Source organism: Marmota marmota, unplaced genomic scaffold, assembly GCF_001458135.2.
Source record: "Marmota marmota marmota unplaced genomic scaffold, marMar, whole genome shotgun sequence".
In the NCBI taxonomy this organism is placed as follows: Eukaryota; Metazoa; Chordata; class Mammalia; order Rodentia; family Sciuridae; genus Marmota; species Marmota marmota.
Genome location: NW_026000222.1, coordinates 15,726,757 through 15,745,308, shown reverse-complemented (window position 1 = coordinate 15,745,308; position 18,552 = coordinate 15,726,757). Strand labels below are relative to the sequence as shown.

The 18,552-nt window shown below is 42.4% G+C and overlaps 1 protein-coding gene across 1 annotated transcript in view; it reads left to right on the top strand.

The window, feature by feature from the left end:
* Positions 1 to 5,853, top strand: part of Tango6 (transport and golgi organization 6 homolog) — a 168,574-nt gene extending 162,721 nt beyond the window's left edge. Inside the window, exon 18 of the mRNA XM_048792418.1 lies at positions 5,454 to 5,853. Within this exon, the coding sequence (XP_048648375.1) occupies positions 5,454 to 5,630 (177 nt within the window). The 3' untranslated portion in view covers positions 5,631 to 5,853. The remainder of the gene's footprint in view (positions 1 to 5,453) is intronic.
* Positions 5,854 to 18,552: the final 12,699 nt, after the last annotated feature.

Here is an 18,552-nt window from a genome sequence, read left to right as displayed (position 1 = left end):
GAAACTCTAGAATTTCTGTGAGATGTGTTGAGCTGTAATTCATTAGAAAGTGTAGAAGAATGTCTCAAGCTGGTTTTGCTTAGAAACTGCCTTTGTTTGAGGTGGTTTGGAGGTGAGGGGGCTTGCCAAATCTTCCCTGTCGCCACCCAATAAATATGAGAATGAAGGCCTTCTCATATACAGGACATTGCTCCTCCCCCACCACCCATCTCCAGAGATGAAATGCCTTCCTTCACTTCCACAAAATTATGTGCATCTCTCAGAGTGGAGACCACTCTGTGTGGTGTGTGCCTGTCTCCCTGCCCTACTGTGGCTGCCAGAGGGGCAGTGCATGCATTATTCATCTTTTTCTGTCACCAGCACACTACCTGGGCCCAAGGGAGGCCCTGAATAATGATTACCGAATGAGTGAGTAATGGTGAGGTGGGTGCTGCAGCGAGTCATTGTCTTTCCTGGAATCATCTCATTTTCACTCTCTGCCTGGAGGAAAAAACTTTCTCACCCCAAAGATAGGTTATGAAAGGCCAGGCAGGAAAGTGTCCTAGTTTGGGCCAGGAGACCTAACTCCCATTCTGTCTCTGCAGCTCTCTGAAAAAGTCTGAGATAATTAGTCTGCAAGCATCTGGCAGCATCTTTGTGAGATTGGCTCCTAGGACTGAGGCTCTTAACATGGTGACATTGGACAAGGAACATTCATTGAGAGTGGTCTGCAGGGCTGACTATAATCTGTGCAGCCCAGTGCAAAATCAAATGTTAAAAGAAAAAGAAAAAAATTCCTTTAATGTAATAAAATATGAAGTGTTTTCCTTTTTCCACAGTTTCCCTCTCAACTTGTCATGTTCTTATTATTTGCTATTAATGTTATTCTAAGTAGAGAGAAACTAAAATGTGAAATTACCAGCATCAGTTTTACTGCTCATCTTTATTTTATGAGATGCCAATTTTAAATGCAAATATAAGAACATTTAACTTGTACGCAGAATCACCAAAATTACAGAATTTGTATGATACATGCACCTGCTACCAACACTATCTTTGCTTTAATGATAACAAGAAATGAAAGAGCCCAGCACACCTATAATTCTAGCTACTCAGGAAGCTGAGGAATAGGATACCAAGTTTCAGGCCAGCTTCAGCAACTTGGTAAGACCCTGTCTTCAAAATAAATAATAAAAAGGGCTGGGGATCTAGCTCAGTAGTAGAACATCCCTGCGTTCAATACAAAAAAAAAAAAAAAAAAAAACACTCTAGGTGTCCTTCTTCCATCTGTTCTTGGGTTTTTTTTGTTTTGTTTTGTTTTGTTTTTGGTGGTTCTGGGGATTGAACCCAGGGTTCTATTCATGCAAGGCAAGCACTCTACCGACTGAGCTTTATCCCCAGCCTCTGTGTCATCTTTTTTGGTTTAAATGTTTGGCTTCAATATGTCAATAAATGAGTAAAAAAGGATTGATAGGGTTCCTTGGTCATCCATGTTTCTTAGAAAGCTGTTGCCGTCTTTCTGTGTTAGAAGCAAGTTCTAGTTGGAATGGAAAGTATGGCCTCTCCAGGCTGTCAGCGCCTCTATTTGCTTAATTGTAAATATATAACAGGCTTGAGTCTTGTCCCACATGTGAGTGAATTCTGTGCTTATAGGGCACAGTGACCTATAGGCAAATGCACTGACATGCAAATAGCACAATCTCTGCTCACATTCATGCTTCATTGTCCATTGAACTTCACTTACAAAACAAAAGTTCAAAGACAAAATTATTAAGAACTTCAAGATTGCAACAGTATATCATTAAACCAAGCAGCATGGGGCCCCTTACCATAGAATCTAGTGTAACTTCACAGGTCACATACTCATGAAGCCAGCCCCGGTTGTCTGGCATTGCAGTAGATATTCTTAGAATTTGGGCTTTTACAAAGTCAGAGACTGGCCAGGAATGGCATACATGCCTTCCTTCATTCATGAGTATTTTATGACATCTGCCATGTGCAGATATGAGGCACTGTGGCTATACCAGAGTGAAAAAGGCAAGATCTGGCCTCAGTGTCAATAGTACCTATGATTTATAAGGAGAAAGTTTTAAAATTATATAATATTTAATCCCCAGCACAAATAAATAAATAAAATCACCCAATAAATACTTAAATCATGATTGTGATAGGGGCTACAAACAGAACCACAGGAAGAAGGCTTAAGAAGGGCTTAGCAGGTAGGGCTAGGGAAGGAATCCCTGAGGACTCAATGGGAATTTAGGCAGAGGGTGGAAGAGTTGTAGGTGAAGAGGAAGCACAAGTCTTCCAGTAGGTAATAGCATATGCAAGGGCTTTGACCTAGGAAGGAGCTTCGCTCAGGAAAGGAAATTAAGAAGGTCCACACAGCTGGTCACAGGCAGCCAGAGGGAAACCAGCTATGGCAAAGGCAAGTCCTGGGTAGCCTTATCACCTGCTTTCCTCCCCTTCCCCAATAACCACACCACAAAGGTCCTCAAAAGATAGGAAGGCTTGCTGTATATTCCTATAGCAAGTCCAAGATGTGGTGCCACACACTTAGTATGCTTATGTGAAATGCCCTGCGGACCTTGGGTCCAGACCACATGCTTGTCACTCATCAAATTCATTTCTCATCATTTATACTTGCCATTTCCAGTTCATTAACTGTTCCTAAAATGTGCCTTCCCTTTCCTCTGAACTCTAATCACTTTCTCTGCTGTCTTAGGACCTTTACCATGTTCAGTTCTAAATTCTTTGTGTGTACATTGTCTTCTCTTTCCTGCCTTTCCTGATGGAAAGCCTTTTAAGAATAGGTTCTGTTCTGTTAAATGGACTTAACAGTCTTTACCTAATAGTTAATTCACTTAAATGTATGCCTATTTATTTACTTATTTTTATTTTTTGGTACTAAAGATTGAACCTAGAACACTTTACTATTGAGTTACTTCCCTAGTCATCTTTATTTTTTATTTTGAGTCAGGGTCTTAGTAAGTTGCTGAGGCTGTTCTTTTTTTTTTTTTTAAAGAGAGAGAGAGGTAGAGAGAGAGAATTTTTAATATTTTTTATTTTTTAGTTATCGGCGGGCACAACATCTTTGTTTGTATGTGGTGCTGAGGATCGAACGCGGGCCGCACGCATGCCAGGCGAGCGCGCTACCGCTTGAGCCACATCCCCAGCCCTGTTCTTGAATTTACAATTCTCCTGCCCTTCCGAGTAGCTATCATTAAAAATGTGCCAGGCTGGGCATGGTGGCACATGCCTGTAATCCCAGTGGCCCAGGAAGCTGAGACAGGAGGACTGCGAGTTCAAAGCTAGCCTCAGCAACTTCGAGGCTCCAAGCAACTCAGTGAGACCTTGTCTCTAAATAAAATACAAAATAGGGCTGGGGATGTGGCTCAGTGGTTGAGTACTCCTGAATTCAATTCCCAGTACCAAAAAATAAAAAAAAAGTGTGCCACCACAGCCAGCACCTAATCATTTTTAATAGGTAATATCTCATAAAAAACAATATTAAAAAGGTACGAAAGGGGACACTGAGGGTGTAGGTTAGTACTAGAGCATGTGCTTAGTATGCAAAAGACCCTGAGTTTGATCCCCAGCATTGGGTGGAGAGGAGGTTGTGTACTCTCAGGAATCTTGAATAAAATATATATATATAAAATTTGTAAAATATATATTTTTAGTTATGTATATATTTATTTAATATTTATTTTGATACCAGAGATTGAACCTAGGGACACCTTACCACTGAGCTACATTCCTAGCCATTTTTTTTAATTATTATTTTTTTATTCAGAGACAGGGTCTCACTAAGTTGCTTAGGACCTCACTAAGTTGCTGAGTTTGGCCTCAAACTTGCCATCCTCCTGCCTCAACCTCCAGAGTCACTGGGATTATAGGCATGTGCCGCTGCACCCAGCAAGAGTCTGAATTTTGTTTGTTTTTAAGTTGTCAATGGACCTTTATTTTATTTATTTATATGCGGTGCTGAGAATCGAACCTAGTGCCTCACACATGCTAGGCAAGTGCTCTACCACTATGCTACAACCCTAGCCCCAAGAGCCTGATTTTTTTTTTTTTTCTGGCTACTAGGGATTGAATTCTGGGGCACTCGACCCCTAAGCCATATCCCCAGTCCTATTTTGTATTTTATTTAGAGACAGGAAATCACTGAGTGGCTTGACGCCTCACCATTGCTGAGGCTGTTTTTGAACTCTCAATCCTCCTGTCTCAGTCTCCTGAGCCACTGGTATTACAGGCATGTGCCATCACACCTGATTTTTTAATGTGTAGGTGTGTGGGGTTTTTTATTTATTTTTATTTTTTATGTGTGTTTTTTGTACTGTATTAGCTTTTCAATAAAAATATAAAATAAGAACACAGACTCTGGAATTAGAAACCTGATTTTACTAGTTTTTTGTTTAATTTGATTTAAGGGGGCATTGAGGATTGAACCCAGAGATTCACACATGCTAGGCAAGCACCCCTACCACTGAGCTACATCCCCAACCCCCTACCAGGTTTTTCCCTGAGTTAACCTGCATAAAATTAGAAAATATATAGAAAGTATCTAATATAGTTCTTAGCCCAAAAAATAGTAAGTTTTGAGGCAATAAGCCCTAGACCAGAAGTAACTCCGCACATAGCTTCAGGCAAGTTAAATGACTCCTTGTGACCTATTGTCTTCTGTCCCAAGTTTGATCAGATGGTCCCTAAATCCGCCTTACTCTGAGTTTCCCTATTTCTTTGAAACCTGCTTCTTGCCAGTAGTTCTCACTCCCAAGTGAGAAACTGAGAAGATTTTGTAGGAAAATAGTAGGTACTGGGGGCAGGTGCTTTTAGAACCCTCCCAAATTCCATATCAGACCATGAGATCAAAACATTGGTAGTGAAAAATGGGTGTGGGTCTATCCATGCAGTCCTCTTGTTTCCCTTCACAGAGTGGCAATTGAAATGTATGTACATATACAGACACACATACACACACACACATATATGGGGGGAAAATATGGAAATGGAACTGCAGTGAAAAATTATAAAAGTAGGGGCAATAAAGGCATAATTGCTGAAGAAGTAGCCTCCTGAGTTTCATAAGGTAAATACCTGTGTGGATGTTGGCAAGAGACTTTCTGGGGACTTGAGAAGAACATGCTAGTAGTCAGTTGGTTTGAGAGTGATTGTATGTGGGCAGCCTTGCCCGTCTGTGGTCCAGAGGTATCTGCCAGGGTTTGGGACTAAAGGAATATGTCTGGGATGTATCCTTGGTCCTGGAGTAAAGAGGAACAGCAGTTCCCAAAGCTATGCAGTGAGGCATCAGGGGTAAAGAGAAATACAAGGGAAACCTATCTCAGGACAAGTGCCACAGCCACCCCTCCCTGCTTCTCCAACCTGAGGGCTATTCACTATCTTCTTAAGGGAGCCTATGGGTTTCCTCCTAGTAGACAGATGGTCATGACCCTGTCTGTCTCTTACAGGTGCTGAGAGACGTCCTCAAGGATCTCTACCACCTGTTGAAGCACGTGGTGCGTTTGGAGTCTGATGATGTGGCCAAGCTCCATGCCCAGCTGGCCCTGGAGGAACTGGATGAGATCATGAGAAACTTCTTGTTCCCACCACAGAAGCTGGAGAAAAAGATCATGGTCTTGCCATAGACCTGACTCAAGGCCAGGAAGGAGCAAGGAGCAAGCAGCCAGAGCAATGCCTAAGTTTTCCAGCAGGTGGCCTCACTGCCTCTTTGACACTAGCAATATGGCTGACCTTGAGATGACACTGATTACTTGGGTCTTCAGGCTAACTGTCCTAAAGCATCTAGTTAGTCATCTTGCACCCAGCCTGAAGCATGTGCCATTAAAAGAAAAAATATTACAAATCTCATTGATCTGCACATTTTTCACTGTACTTTAGAACTTAAAGAATAATGTCTCCTAGCTGGGCATGGTGGCTCTTGCCTACAATCCCAGTGACTCAGGAGGCTAAGGCAGGAGAATCACAGATTCAAGGCCAGCCTCAGCAAGTTAGCAAGACCCTGTCTCAAAAAATTGAAAGGGCTGGGAGCCAGGTATGGTGGCACATGCCTGTAATCCCTGTAGCTCGGGAGACTGAGGCAGGAGATCATGAGTTCAAAACCAGCCTCAGCAACTTAGCAAGACCCTGTCTCCAATTAAAAAATAAAAGGGCTAGAGATGTGTCTCACTGGTTAAGTGACCCTGGATTTAATGCACAGTACAAAAAAAAAAAGTACTGGGGGCATAGCTTAGTGGTAAAGCACCCCCAGGCTCCTAGTAACCCCACCTCAAAAACAGATGTCTCCAAATGGAAGTATAATGCTAGCATGACTGATGGAATTTGATTAAATGGCCATTCTCTTGCTCCTTGAGGAGGAGTTGGCCACCCATAGGTCACATATTTTGGTATTCTTTAATGGTGAGATTATTATTCCTTATGATAACAAGGAGCATGCAGAGCTAATTGTCTTGCTCCTAAAAAAGCATCTGAGTAAGAGATGACTTGGGAGCCAGGGAAAGGAAGTAGTGTCTAAAACACACAAAATGGAATGAAATTATCTTGGCTGGGAACAACAGGTCTAAATATGGTCTTCTGATATTGAGATGGAAAGTTGTAGAGTTGAGCAGGCTTTGCTTCTCAGAAAGAAAATTCGCTGATTGAATGGTTGAATCTTCCAGAGAAGAAGAGTAAGCCCTGTTTGTCCACTGGTGCCATTTCCTCTCGTTCCCTCTGCTGCTGTTTGCAAGGAGTTGCCCTGATTATCAGGGGGAAGGGGCCACGGCATCTCAGAGAGCTGGTGTCCTGCATTCAATCCTCTGCTCTTTTGGAAGCTTGAGTGTTTAAACAATGAAGTGATGTGAAATGCAGGTGGCAAGTGGGTTACACACTGGTGGCCTGATGCCAGGTTTATTGAAATGATTTCAGATGTAGCACCGTGGTCTCTATTTATTTATACATTTTGGCCACTGCATTTTAATTAAAGTTAAAAGAGGTGACAAAAAGGAGAAACTGCCTGGCCACTTGAGATAAGCCCTCCCCATTGTCCACACTTTGACAAGGCTAATGCAGAGTTCCTTAATCAGTCCTCTGCTCTGTAGGGGTAGGAGTGGAATTTTATCACAGGACTTTATCCCTGCCTTCTGGGGTATCCAGACCCAGGGAAACCAAAATACCATTTCTGAAAACTCAAGTGACTAAAGGATTTATGTATAAACTTGCCCATTTGCCAGTTAACAACAGGATATTTCTTTCTCTGGCCAGATTACACACCAGGATCTTAGCTTAGAACCTTCTTGGTAAGCAACTCTTTCAAGAGGCCAACTTATATACAGTTATGGGTCACGGTGAGCTTAGTGAACAAAGAATTAGAACAGGTAGTTAGGAATATTTAAAGAATATTTCTATTTAGCTAGTGGAGTGGCATTAGTTTCTATTCTCCAAATCAAGAATGTCTTGAAGATCAGGATTGTAGTTTTCACATCAGGGAAGGATCTCCTTTAGACCAACCAGATGTACCTAAGAATGCTTGGTTTTTAGACTTCTTTAGCGTCCACAAAACTCACTTTAGACAACCAGATGCATATTCTCAGTGATTGATCAAACTTAATAATTTATATGCATCAAATGCATTCTAGTTCTGAGGATATACCCTAATTGATCACTTTGATTACACTGAGAAATTCTCTAATCTAAAAACCTTGAGAGCCTCTCAGAGCATCCTAGTCCCTGTGTTTCTATTTACAAAATGTCTCTTAATTTGAACTATTTGGCAAGAGGCTAAAAGCATCAGTTCTTTATTGATTTTGATTAATTTAAGAGAGTGACTTTCTGACTTTGTTACCAAATTTGAGAAGATTCCTTAGTGAAACCCTTCTAAACATGACTGAATTATTAAAATTTTCCAAGTTTTTAAACAATTCTTTCAAATTTGTGTGTGTGTGTGTGTGTGTGTGTGTCTGTGTGTGTGTGTGTGAGAGAGAGAGAGAGAGAGAGAGAGAGGAGAGGAGAAGTCCTTGGGAAAGAACACAATAGGATAATGAAAACACAAATGAATTTTAAAAGGCATAGAACTGCAAGGGCCCAGGACACATGGCAAGAAATTTCCCTGCACAGTGGAGCCTGTGAGGCGTGTCTTTCCACCTGCTTCCCCTCATCTCTTCTCCCTCAGAAGCTGCTTTCTTCCTGGTGCCCTCTCTCCACATCTACCATTGAGTTTCTCCTGGACATCACCTTCATCCCCTCCCTTATCCAGTGGCTAGACACTTGCACTCCCCTGTAGCACCCACTTGGTCTTTTGCTTGACCTGTCTCTCTTCCTATCCCGTCTTTCCCTTCCTGGTCTCTTCCTCCTCATTCCTCACCCCCTGTCCATACCCTTGACCTACAACTGAATGCACTGTGACAAGAGACATGCATGGGCCTAAAGCAGTGCCTTAGCCAAGCCCCAGGCTTCTGCCCAGGAATTGCCTGCTTGTTCAGGTTAGCCTTTCTGAACATTCTGGAAATCTTCCCTTCTCTGCGTTGTTTTTCTTTCTTCTTGGAATAAATTTGCCCTTCTACAAGTCCTTAGTTATTTAATCAGCAGTCTTGCTTTGCTCCTTATCATACCTCCACACAGTTTTCCACATTTCCTGATATCCTCCTGTCTTTCCTCTGCTGCATATGTTAATCTCTCTCTTATTCCTTTACTTTACTATGGCTCTGCTCACCCATCCACATATAAAGCCAAGGTGCCAAGGACTAGGGCCGGGGGAAGCAAATCACAACAACAGCAACCTGTTGATCATCTATTATGTGCCAGATGCTGCACCACACACCAAGAGCACAGCAGTGACCAAAACAGACAAATCCTTACCCTCAGGAAGCTTGCAGTTACTGCAGTGGAAGGAGACAGACAACAAATAGGATCAGTGAAATGATTAGAAGGTTGAATGGTGTGAGAGATGCTATAAAGTAAGGCCATCTGCCCTCAAGAAGGCAGATGGGAAGCAGGGAGTCAGAGAAGAGGGGAGCTGAGATCATAGGAAGTCATCCTCAGATGGCCTTGATGAGAAGTTGATAAGTGAGTAAAGGTGGGAAGAAGCACCCCCAGAGACAGCTGGGGACAGGAATTCCAGGTAAAGGGCCCAGAGGTGAGGGTTGGGGGAAGAGCCTCAACTCAAGGTGAGGAGAGCAGAAGGGGCAAGGAGGTAAGGAAGGTGATGACTCTGAGCAAGGGGACAGGTGCAGAACTTTTCTACCTGAAGTCCTTTCAGCTTGTTTTTGGAAAGTGCTTTCAAGCCAAGGTTATAAGTGCTATAAAAAAAAAAAATAGAAACTACAAGGCTGGGGCTGGGGCTGTAGCTCAGCAGTAGAGCGCTTGCCTAGCATGCGTGAGGCACTGGGTTCGATCCTCAGCACCACATAAAAATAAACAAATAAAAAAAGGCATTCTGTCCATCTACAACTACAAAAAAAATTTTTTAAATAGAAAATACATATTACTACACATAGCCACTCTTTTCTTCCCTTCAATCAAAAGCAGCCAGCCCCATCCCTCCTCACCCCCCTACAGCCCCAGCTTGGCTTCAGTTGCTCTGTGTTGTCCCAGTTCCTCTTCTTTGGCAGCAAAAAGAAAGAGGAAAGCAAGTGTGTGGATCTACTCTTGGTCCACCCACCCGTCCCGTTCTCTGTCTGAGAGGGTGACTGTATGAAGCATCGCCTGCCACCTGCCTGTGACTCTCTAGCAGTTTGCCGCAGTGAAGGATGGCTGCCACCTGGGAGAGTTGATCAATTCATAGGAATAAGTTGGGAATGATCCATCTGACCTGTACAAAACCAGGTAGGCTTCTGCAGTTTGGATTTTTACAGAAATCCAAACTCTCAGCTGGGGAGAATAAGAAACAGCAGCTGAGTGCCAGGGTGGGCTGTGAAAGCTGGCCATTCTTCCCTGACCATGGTCTCCTTCCCAAATCTGTAACTCTAGCTCCCTCCCGCCAACAAAAACCTTAACCTCCAAGAGCTTCTCCAACAGCAGGTCTGCAGCCTCAGTCCTGCTGCAGTCACATGCAGCTGCTGCCTGAAATACAGAGCACCGCTGGCTTCATGCGCCACTCTGCTTGGAATTGAATCTCCACTTGGGGGTTGGGAATTTGGGGTTCTTACAGTAATCGCTGCTGCCTCTTTGCTGGTCAGCTCAGGGCTGTACTGCGCACATGTGCTGGCAAGGGAAGAGGGAATGCAGACCCTCATACAGGCCCTGGGAGGGGCTTTGCTCATCCCTGTCTCTCCCACAGTTCTTCATAGTGACTTAGTAGATTTGTGCTGCCTCAGCTTTTGTGCTCCTTCTCCTGGTGAACCTCCATGGCCCCCCTTGAATACAAAGTAGCAATATCAGTTAGTCTGTGTTTCCTTTAGTTTGGAAATTCATTTCCTATCCAGAGCTTATCTGATGCTCACAACCATCTTGTTGAACAGAGAAGCAAATTATTGTTTTCCACTTTTGGTGGGATTTGGCACCAAGTTGCCTGAGTCTTAGCCAGGCAAGGTAATGCATGCCTGTAATTCCAGTAACTCGGGAGGTTGATGCAGGAGGATCTCAAGTTCAAGACCAGACTCAGCAACTTAAGTTGCTTAAGGTGAGACCTTAAGCAACTTAAGCAGACCCTGCCTTAAAATAAAAAATAAAAACATCTGAGAATGTAGCTCAATGGCAAAGCATCCCTGGGTTCATTTCATAGTATCAAAAAAAAAAAAAAAAAAAAAAAAAAGAAATTCCCTCAATTTCATCTCCACTCTTACCCCAGGATTACCACTAACAGACTGGTGGCATGATCCCTGCAGATCTTTATTAGTTACCATATTTTGCCATTATAAATAATGACATTTATATGTATATGTGTAAATATATGTGTATATATTTTAGTCATCTATCTTGGAAATACTCCTCAGTACTTACAGATCCCTTCTTTTGCAGTGGTGGCATGTCTTCCATTGTTTGGGTGAACTGCAACTTGGTTAATTATTTGTCTATGGATGGTCAGTTGTTTCTAATTTCCAATGATTCTTGAACATAATTTTGCATAGGTAAGTGTTTCAATGCAATAAGGCCCAGGAGGTTGGAAAGCTGGATCAAACAGGCCTGAACATTTTAAATATTAGTACCAAAACATCCCCCAAAATGTCTGTGCTGATCTACATTTCCCCCCCCAGCCTCAGCTGACATTGCTTTAATACCCACAAAATGCACTGGGGATGTAGCTCAGTGATAGAGTGTGTGCCTAGCATGTGTTAGGCCCTGGGTTCAAACCCTAGTTGGGTAACACACACACACACACACACACACTGAAATGTGAGCTCAGTCTCCAAAACAAAGTACTGACACATTCTCCAAATAATTCAGAATCAGGAAATTTCCAGAAACTGGAGTGTTCTGTGTACCCAAACCACCAACATGGGCACACTAGCATGTTTTACAAGTACATTTATCAGCAGCAGTCTGTCCCAGCTTTGGCTTACAAGTACGCACCCAGGGAGAAATCCTAAAACTCCATAGGTCTATTAAAAAGGGCTTTTTACCAGAACTAATACTCTGTTGTGAGTGTGTAGGATATGCCTTTTGGTGGGGTTTGGAGTGTTCCAGCAGAGTGACCATATTTCCTAAATTTTCAAGGACATAAGGTCTGATGGCCCCTCAGAGTATTGTATTTATCTTTTAAACCCCAGGAAGAACAGTGGTTGTGGCTCCTCATCCTTGTATGTAGTAATCCTGATTGTAGTTACCCCTGTAGAGAACTTAGTATGCACTTCAGTGCACTCAACACATATTAGCCCTCTTAATCCTCATGGATGGGCCTTCAAGATGGGTATTATGGTTTCACAGATGGGAAAACTGAGGCACGCAAAGATCTAATTACTTGTCCTGGATTACATAGCTAGTAAGAAGTAGCCGAACTAGTACTTGGACCCAAGCAGTCTGACTCCAAAAGCTGTGCTTTTAACCACTGGGCTTTGCTACTACCCAATAGATACTCTGTTTCCAAATTGCAAACATCTGTTCTTAGTGGAAGTGAGAATAAAGAAAGCAGTAATCTGCTTGTTTACATGGACCACCTATGTCAAGGTATGTTAACCCCCAATTCCCTCAAAATAGTGTTCTTAGGGGCTGGGGTTATAGCTCAGTGGTAGAGTGCTTGCCTCGCACATGTGAAGCACTGGGTTCAATCCTCAGCACCACATAAAAATAAATAAAAATATTGTGTCCATCTTTAAAAAAATCTTTAAAAAAAATAGTGTTCTTACATCAGACACTGAGTCAAATACATATTGTGTTTGACCTTATAGTTTGCCCAGAAGCCAGAAACCAGGTTTATTATAGTTCTCCAGACCACCTGCTCCTTTACTTTGGTGACTTTTTTCTTCTTCCATGGGGTGGTCAAAATGACAGAGATCTAAAACGGACTTCCTGAAAACAGGAGAGGCAGAGAGCCATGTCTCTCTCAAGTGTGCAACTTAGAGAATGTTGCAAGTTTCCCCATGACCTCCAACAGAAGCCCAGAAAAGTCCTTTCTGAAGGTCGTTGTTTTAGCCCTTTCATATTTAGTTCTCAGATTTTATTTTCAGAATTACAATGAATTATTTTTCTTTACTTTTTATTTTTCTCCTTTTTTTTTTTTTCTTTTGGTGCTAAGCATCCAACCCAGGGTCTTGCATGTGCTAGGCAAGTCCTCCACCACAGAGCTAAATTCACAGCCTCACAATGCATCATTTTTAACTGTTATCCACTGAAATAGGTTCAAATCATATATACATTAATATCTCCCTTCTCATACAATTTCTTTAGAGCAAAAAAAATATGCTAGATGAATGACCCTCCTTTTGGAGAAGGGAAAAGTAAGATCCAAAAAGGTGAGGCATGAGTTCAGCCGAGTAGAGAAACTTCTTCCTTCATTCTCTAGATCATGATATGAATCACTCTGCTGGATCCTGAGCTACTGTGGGGGCTGGTGGGAGTTATTTCAGAAGAGGGAAGTTTGCAGAGCAGCCATGAAGCATAGGAGTACTTCTCCATGGGAGACTAGGAAAGCAGCTGGGCCTCTAAGAGGTTTGTTAAATGATGTAAGATTTCATCTTCACTGTCTGCCATAAGAGCTGGAGCCAGCTTGGAACAGTGCAGCACAGGTAGCACCCAGTGCTAGGGAGAACAAAGCCACCTACTCTGTACTTCCGTAGTCTCTAGAACAAACCCCCCACCCAACCTTTATTTGACCACATACCACTTTCAAAACTTCAAAACGCATGGCTACTGTATGAATCCTAGAGCAAAGCCAGACTGAAAGTAGGCTTCTTCACTAGGAGAGGGAATGGCGATTTTTTCAGGAGCTGGGTGGGGTGAACCCACAGAAGGGTACTATTCAGAGATTTCAAAAAACGAGGCTCTAGCATCAGTCATATAGGTCACAGGAAAGTCTTCTCAGGGATTCTTTTTTATTTATTTATTTTTTAGTTCTCGGCAGACACAACATCTTTGTTTGTATGTGGTGCTGAGGATCGAACCCAGGCCGCACGCATGCCAGGCGAGCACGCTACCGCTTGAGCCACATCCCCAGCCCTTTTCAGGGATTCTGTTCCCCAGAATAAAGCTGCTCAGGTCCCCTATGAGCCTCTAGAGACTTTCCCCATTTTGGGTGGTGGAATGATCACCAAAGTATAGAAGTTTGCGATTTAGATGACAAAAGCTAATCCAAGGTGTTTGGGCAACTGTCCTCCCCTTGCCAAGGGCTGGCAGGGACACACACACACACTCACACACTCACACCCACTGGTTCTCCTAGAAGACAGTAGGCACACCTTTGCCAGTGAAAAGGTTGTTGAGCTGGGGACTGGCCTTGCCCATCTGGTCCTGCTCTCCTCTGTGTTTCTCCCTGGCTTTCATTCCTAATTTCCAGTTCAAATCCACATCCTTTCTCTTTTTACGTTCTTTCTTCTGGCTTGATAGCTCATTTGTTCAGCGTTAAATTATTTTTTTGTGGTGGAGGGGCGGTATGGGGCATTGAACCCAGGGATACTCAACTACTGAGCCACATCCCCAGCCCTATTTTGTATTTTATTTAGAGACAGGGTCTCATTGAGTTGCTTAGCACCTCGCTTTTGCTGAGGCTGGCTTTGAACTGGCAATCCTCCTGTCTCAGCCTCCCAAACTGCTGGGATTACAGGCATGTGTCACTGAGCTTGGCTACAGTATGAACTTTTTTTTTAAATTATAGTTAGACACAATATTTTTATTTATTTTTATGTGGTGCTGAGGATAGAACCCAGCACCCTGCACGGGCTAGGTGAGCGCTCTACTGCTGAGCTACAACCCCACCTGCATTTGATGTTTTTTAAAAAGCTTCCCAGGTTTTAAAAGTCTAATGCCACCATTAGCTAGACTGAGAATCACTGCATTGGCTTATGTGTGTTATCCTAGCTCCCCCAAATCTAAAAATAGAACACATGTTGGGGTGAGGGTCCTCTCTGCACTTGGGTAACTGAGTGTGCATATGTGTACTTGTCATCATAGTGAATTATGTGCTTGTGTGGGTGTGGAAAGGCACGTGGGTACTTGCATGGGGTAGGTTTACAACACACATAAGCCAATGGAGTCTGTCCCTATCCTTAGTTCTTCTTTGATGTTTATATGGGTCTGGGGCTTTAGTTCAGAAGTAGGACCACTTTCCTAGCATGTTCCATGCCCAGGTCTAGTCCTAGCACTGAAAAAAAAAAATGCTTTTAAAGAGAGTCCAGCTTAGTGATGAATGATGTCTTTAATCAAGAAAGAAAACAGAGCTGTGTACTGTGGCACAAGCCTGTAATCCCTGCAATTTGGGAGACAGAAGCAGGAGAATTGCAAGTTCAAAGCTAGCCTCAGCAACTTAGTGAGGCCTTAAGCAACTCAGCAAGAACCTGCCTCTAAATAAAATATTAAAAAGGGCTGGGGATGTGGCTCAGTGGTTAAGTACCCCTGGGGTTCAAACCCTGGTACCAGAAAAACATTTGCTTTAAAATTAAAAGTTCTGAAGGTCTGGGGATATAGCTCAGTTGTTAAGTTGTTTATTTAGTTTTTTTGTGGTGCTGGGTATCAAACCTAGTACCTCATGCATGCTAGGCAAAAGCTCTACCACTGAGCCACAATCCCAGCCCCCCTCCTTTTTAAGTTGTAGATGGACACAAAACCTTTATTTTGTTTGTTTAGTTTTTTTGTGTGGTGCTGGGGATCCAATACAGTGCCTCAGTTGTTAAGTTGTTAATTGTTCCTTGGTTCAATCCTTAGAACCAAAAAAGAAAAAAGAAGAAGACAGAAAGCAAAAGTACCAGCACATTTAAGAACTGTGGTTGGGGTGCAGCATGGTGGTGCATACCCAGCAGCTTGGGAGGCTGAGGCAGGAGGATTACAAGTTCAAAGCCAGCTTCAGCAATTTAGCAAGACCCTAATCATGGGCTGGGGATGTGGCTCAAGCGGTAGCGCGCTTGCCTGGCATGTGTGCGGCCCGGGTTCGATCCTCAGCACCACATACAAACAAAGATGTTGTGTCCACCGAAAACTAAAAAAATAAATAAATATTAAAATTCTCTCCCTCTCTTCTCTCACTCTCTCTTAAAAAAAAAAAAGACCCTAATCAATTTATTGAGATCTTGTCTCAAAATAAAAAATAAAAAGGGCTGGGGATATGGCTCTGTGGTTGAGCACCACTGGGTTCAATCCCCAGTACCAAAAACCAAACAAACAAAAACTGTGTTGATATGAGCGGGTGTGGTGGTACGGGCCTATAATCCCATCAACTTGGGTTGCTCAGACAGGAGGATCAAAAGTTCAAAGCCAGTCTCAGCAATGTATTAAGGCCCTAAACAACTTAGCAAGACTTTACCTCAAAATAAAAAATAAAAAGGGCTGGGGATGTAACTCAGTGTTAAAGTGCAACTGGGTTCAATTTCTAATACCAAAAAATTTATGACTGATGTCTTTTATAACAGGAGGCAAATGAAATTGGAACATTAGTTTAAGAGATTTGTTCCTCTTCTACTGATCTGGAAACTTGGGCTGTAGATTAGAATTGTGTTCCTCCAAGGTCTGGGGGAAATGTGTGTGCACTTGGGTAACTGAGTGTGCATATGTGTACTTGTCATCATAGTGAATTATGTGCTTGTGTGGGTGTGGAAAGGCACGTGGGTACTTGCATGGGGTAGGTTTACAACACCCAGAGGAAAGAGGTTCTTTGGGACTTCCTTGGGCTGGAGGCCACTACCTCTGACATCATCATTCTTGGAAATACTTTCTTTAGGGAAATTATCCTTTTAGAGTATTCATCAATCCTCTATTTAACATGCCCCTTCTCCCTTACCAAGGATCATGGTGGTCCTGAATGAGGAGGGCAGTGGGGGGCTGCAGGCAGCAGGGGTATGCCAGCCAAGCCATGTGCCTTTTTATAATCCATCCAAAGGTGCTGAAGGAGCTGGCAGAGCTCTGTGTGTGCCCTTTCCCCTACTAAATTCTCTTAAAAGATCAGTGTGAGGGATATCAATGAAGACAACCACCATCTCATATCCTGATCCTCCCAACTTCATTCACTGCTTTTGTCACAGTTTGAGGTTGCCAACATTTTTCACACAAAACCATATGTCATGTAGGTTGCATCCCACCCAACCCCAGCTTGGAAGGAAATTTTGTAAACTCAGATTTGGACCATTTAAAATACATTATTATTACAAAAATATGCTTATTAATGGAAAATTCAGAGAATACAAGAAAAAAGCTAAAAAGAAAAAAAAAAAAAACAATTGTCCAGCTACCAGATCTTAATATACTATCAAACCTAATAATATGCCAGGTATGGTGGTACACACCTGTAATCCCAGTGACTTGGGAGACTGGGGCTAGGTCACAAGTTTGAGGTCAGCCTTAGCAATGATTGAGGCCCTGTCTCAAAATAAAAAATAAAAAGGACTGGAGTTGTAACTCAGTGGTAAAGCACCCTGGGGTTCAATTCTCCATACCAAAAAGAAAAAAAATTTCCCAACAACTTAATAATATAATATTAAGCCTGATCTTTTGTATGTGTGTATGTGGGTGGGGGAACACTGAGATTGAACCTAGGGCCTTGAACATTCTAGGCAAGTGCCCTACCATCTAGCTGTATTCCAGCCTTAAAAAACAAAACTTTATTTTGAGACATTGTATTCATAAATCGCCTAGACTGGACTTGAACTTGCAATCCTCCTCCTTTAGCCTCTGGAGTTGCTGAGATGACAGATATACACCATTGCACCAGGCCTAAACCTTAATATTTGGGGAGAACTTCTCTTCTGCCTTTTAATTCATGAGATTTTTTTTTTTCAATACTGGGGATCAAACCCAGGACCCTCATGCACACTAGGAAAGTGCTCTACCACTGAGTTCTGTTTTCAGTTCTAATTCACAGGATTTTAAAGAAAACAACAGAAATGTATATACAACTGTTAATATACAACAATTTTGTTCATTCATATCAACAATTTTGCATCCTGTATATTACTTAGCTATACATCATAAGTGTTTTGGCATATTCTTATATTTTCTTCATGAGAATAATTTTTAGTAACTCCAAAGTATTTCATCAGGAAGGTACATTGTGGTTGACAATTGCCTTCTGGATTTTTTTTTCCACATTTACCTAGGGAAGAAGAGAAGGGGAAGATGGCTGAGAGTTTTTTCCTGTTTAGAATTCCAAGAAAAGCACCCTAAGTTTGTTTTTTGTTTGGAGCTACATCCCCAGCCCTTTTTATTTTGAGACAGATCTAAGTTACTTAGGGCCTTGCTAAATTGCTGAGGCTGGCCTCAAACTTGCGCTCCTCTTACCTCAGCCTCTGGAATTGCTGGAATTACAGGGGTGTACCACCATTCCCAGCCCCAGGTCTGGTTTGATATTTGGTTATCAATCTGGTGTGCCTTCTAGTCTTGACCTTCAGGGCAGATTAAAGAGCCTGGCCCCTTAGTAGGGGCTGACCACTCCACGTCCACCTCCCCTTGATTTGAAATGATAAAGATTCTCTCATCAAAGGACAGAGAAGCTGAAGTTAAAATCTAACCACTATAACTGTAGCACAGATAAGTCCTCAAGATTGCTTCTTCAAACAGAGCACCTAGAAATGGGTACAGATTGCAGAGTACTTGTCAGTAAGAGGAGAAAGTAATGAAAGTAAAACTTTGTTCGTCAAAGCTGCTTTGCTGTAGTCAAGACACAATCTTTCCACTTTGAATTATGTATTAACTACTGTTGCAGAGAAAGCCCTTAGTCAGTGGAGGGAACATAAACTGCTACTATGTGGAAGCCATGTTATGTATGTGGGATTTTTTTTGTGTGTGTGTGTGTGTGTGTGTGTTTTTTGTTTTTTTTTTTTTTAATCAGGCTCTCTCTATATTGCCCAAGCTGGCTCTGAACTCCTGGGCTCAAAGGATCCTCCTGCCTTAGCCTCCCTAGTTACTCATATCACTTTGGAAGCCATTTTAAACCTATCTTCATTAGCTTTAAAAGGTTTTTATGGTGATCAGGATGAAACCTGGAGGGATTGTGGA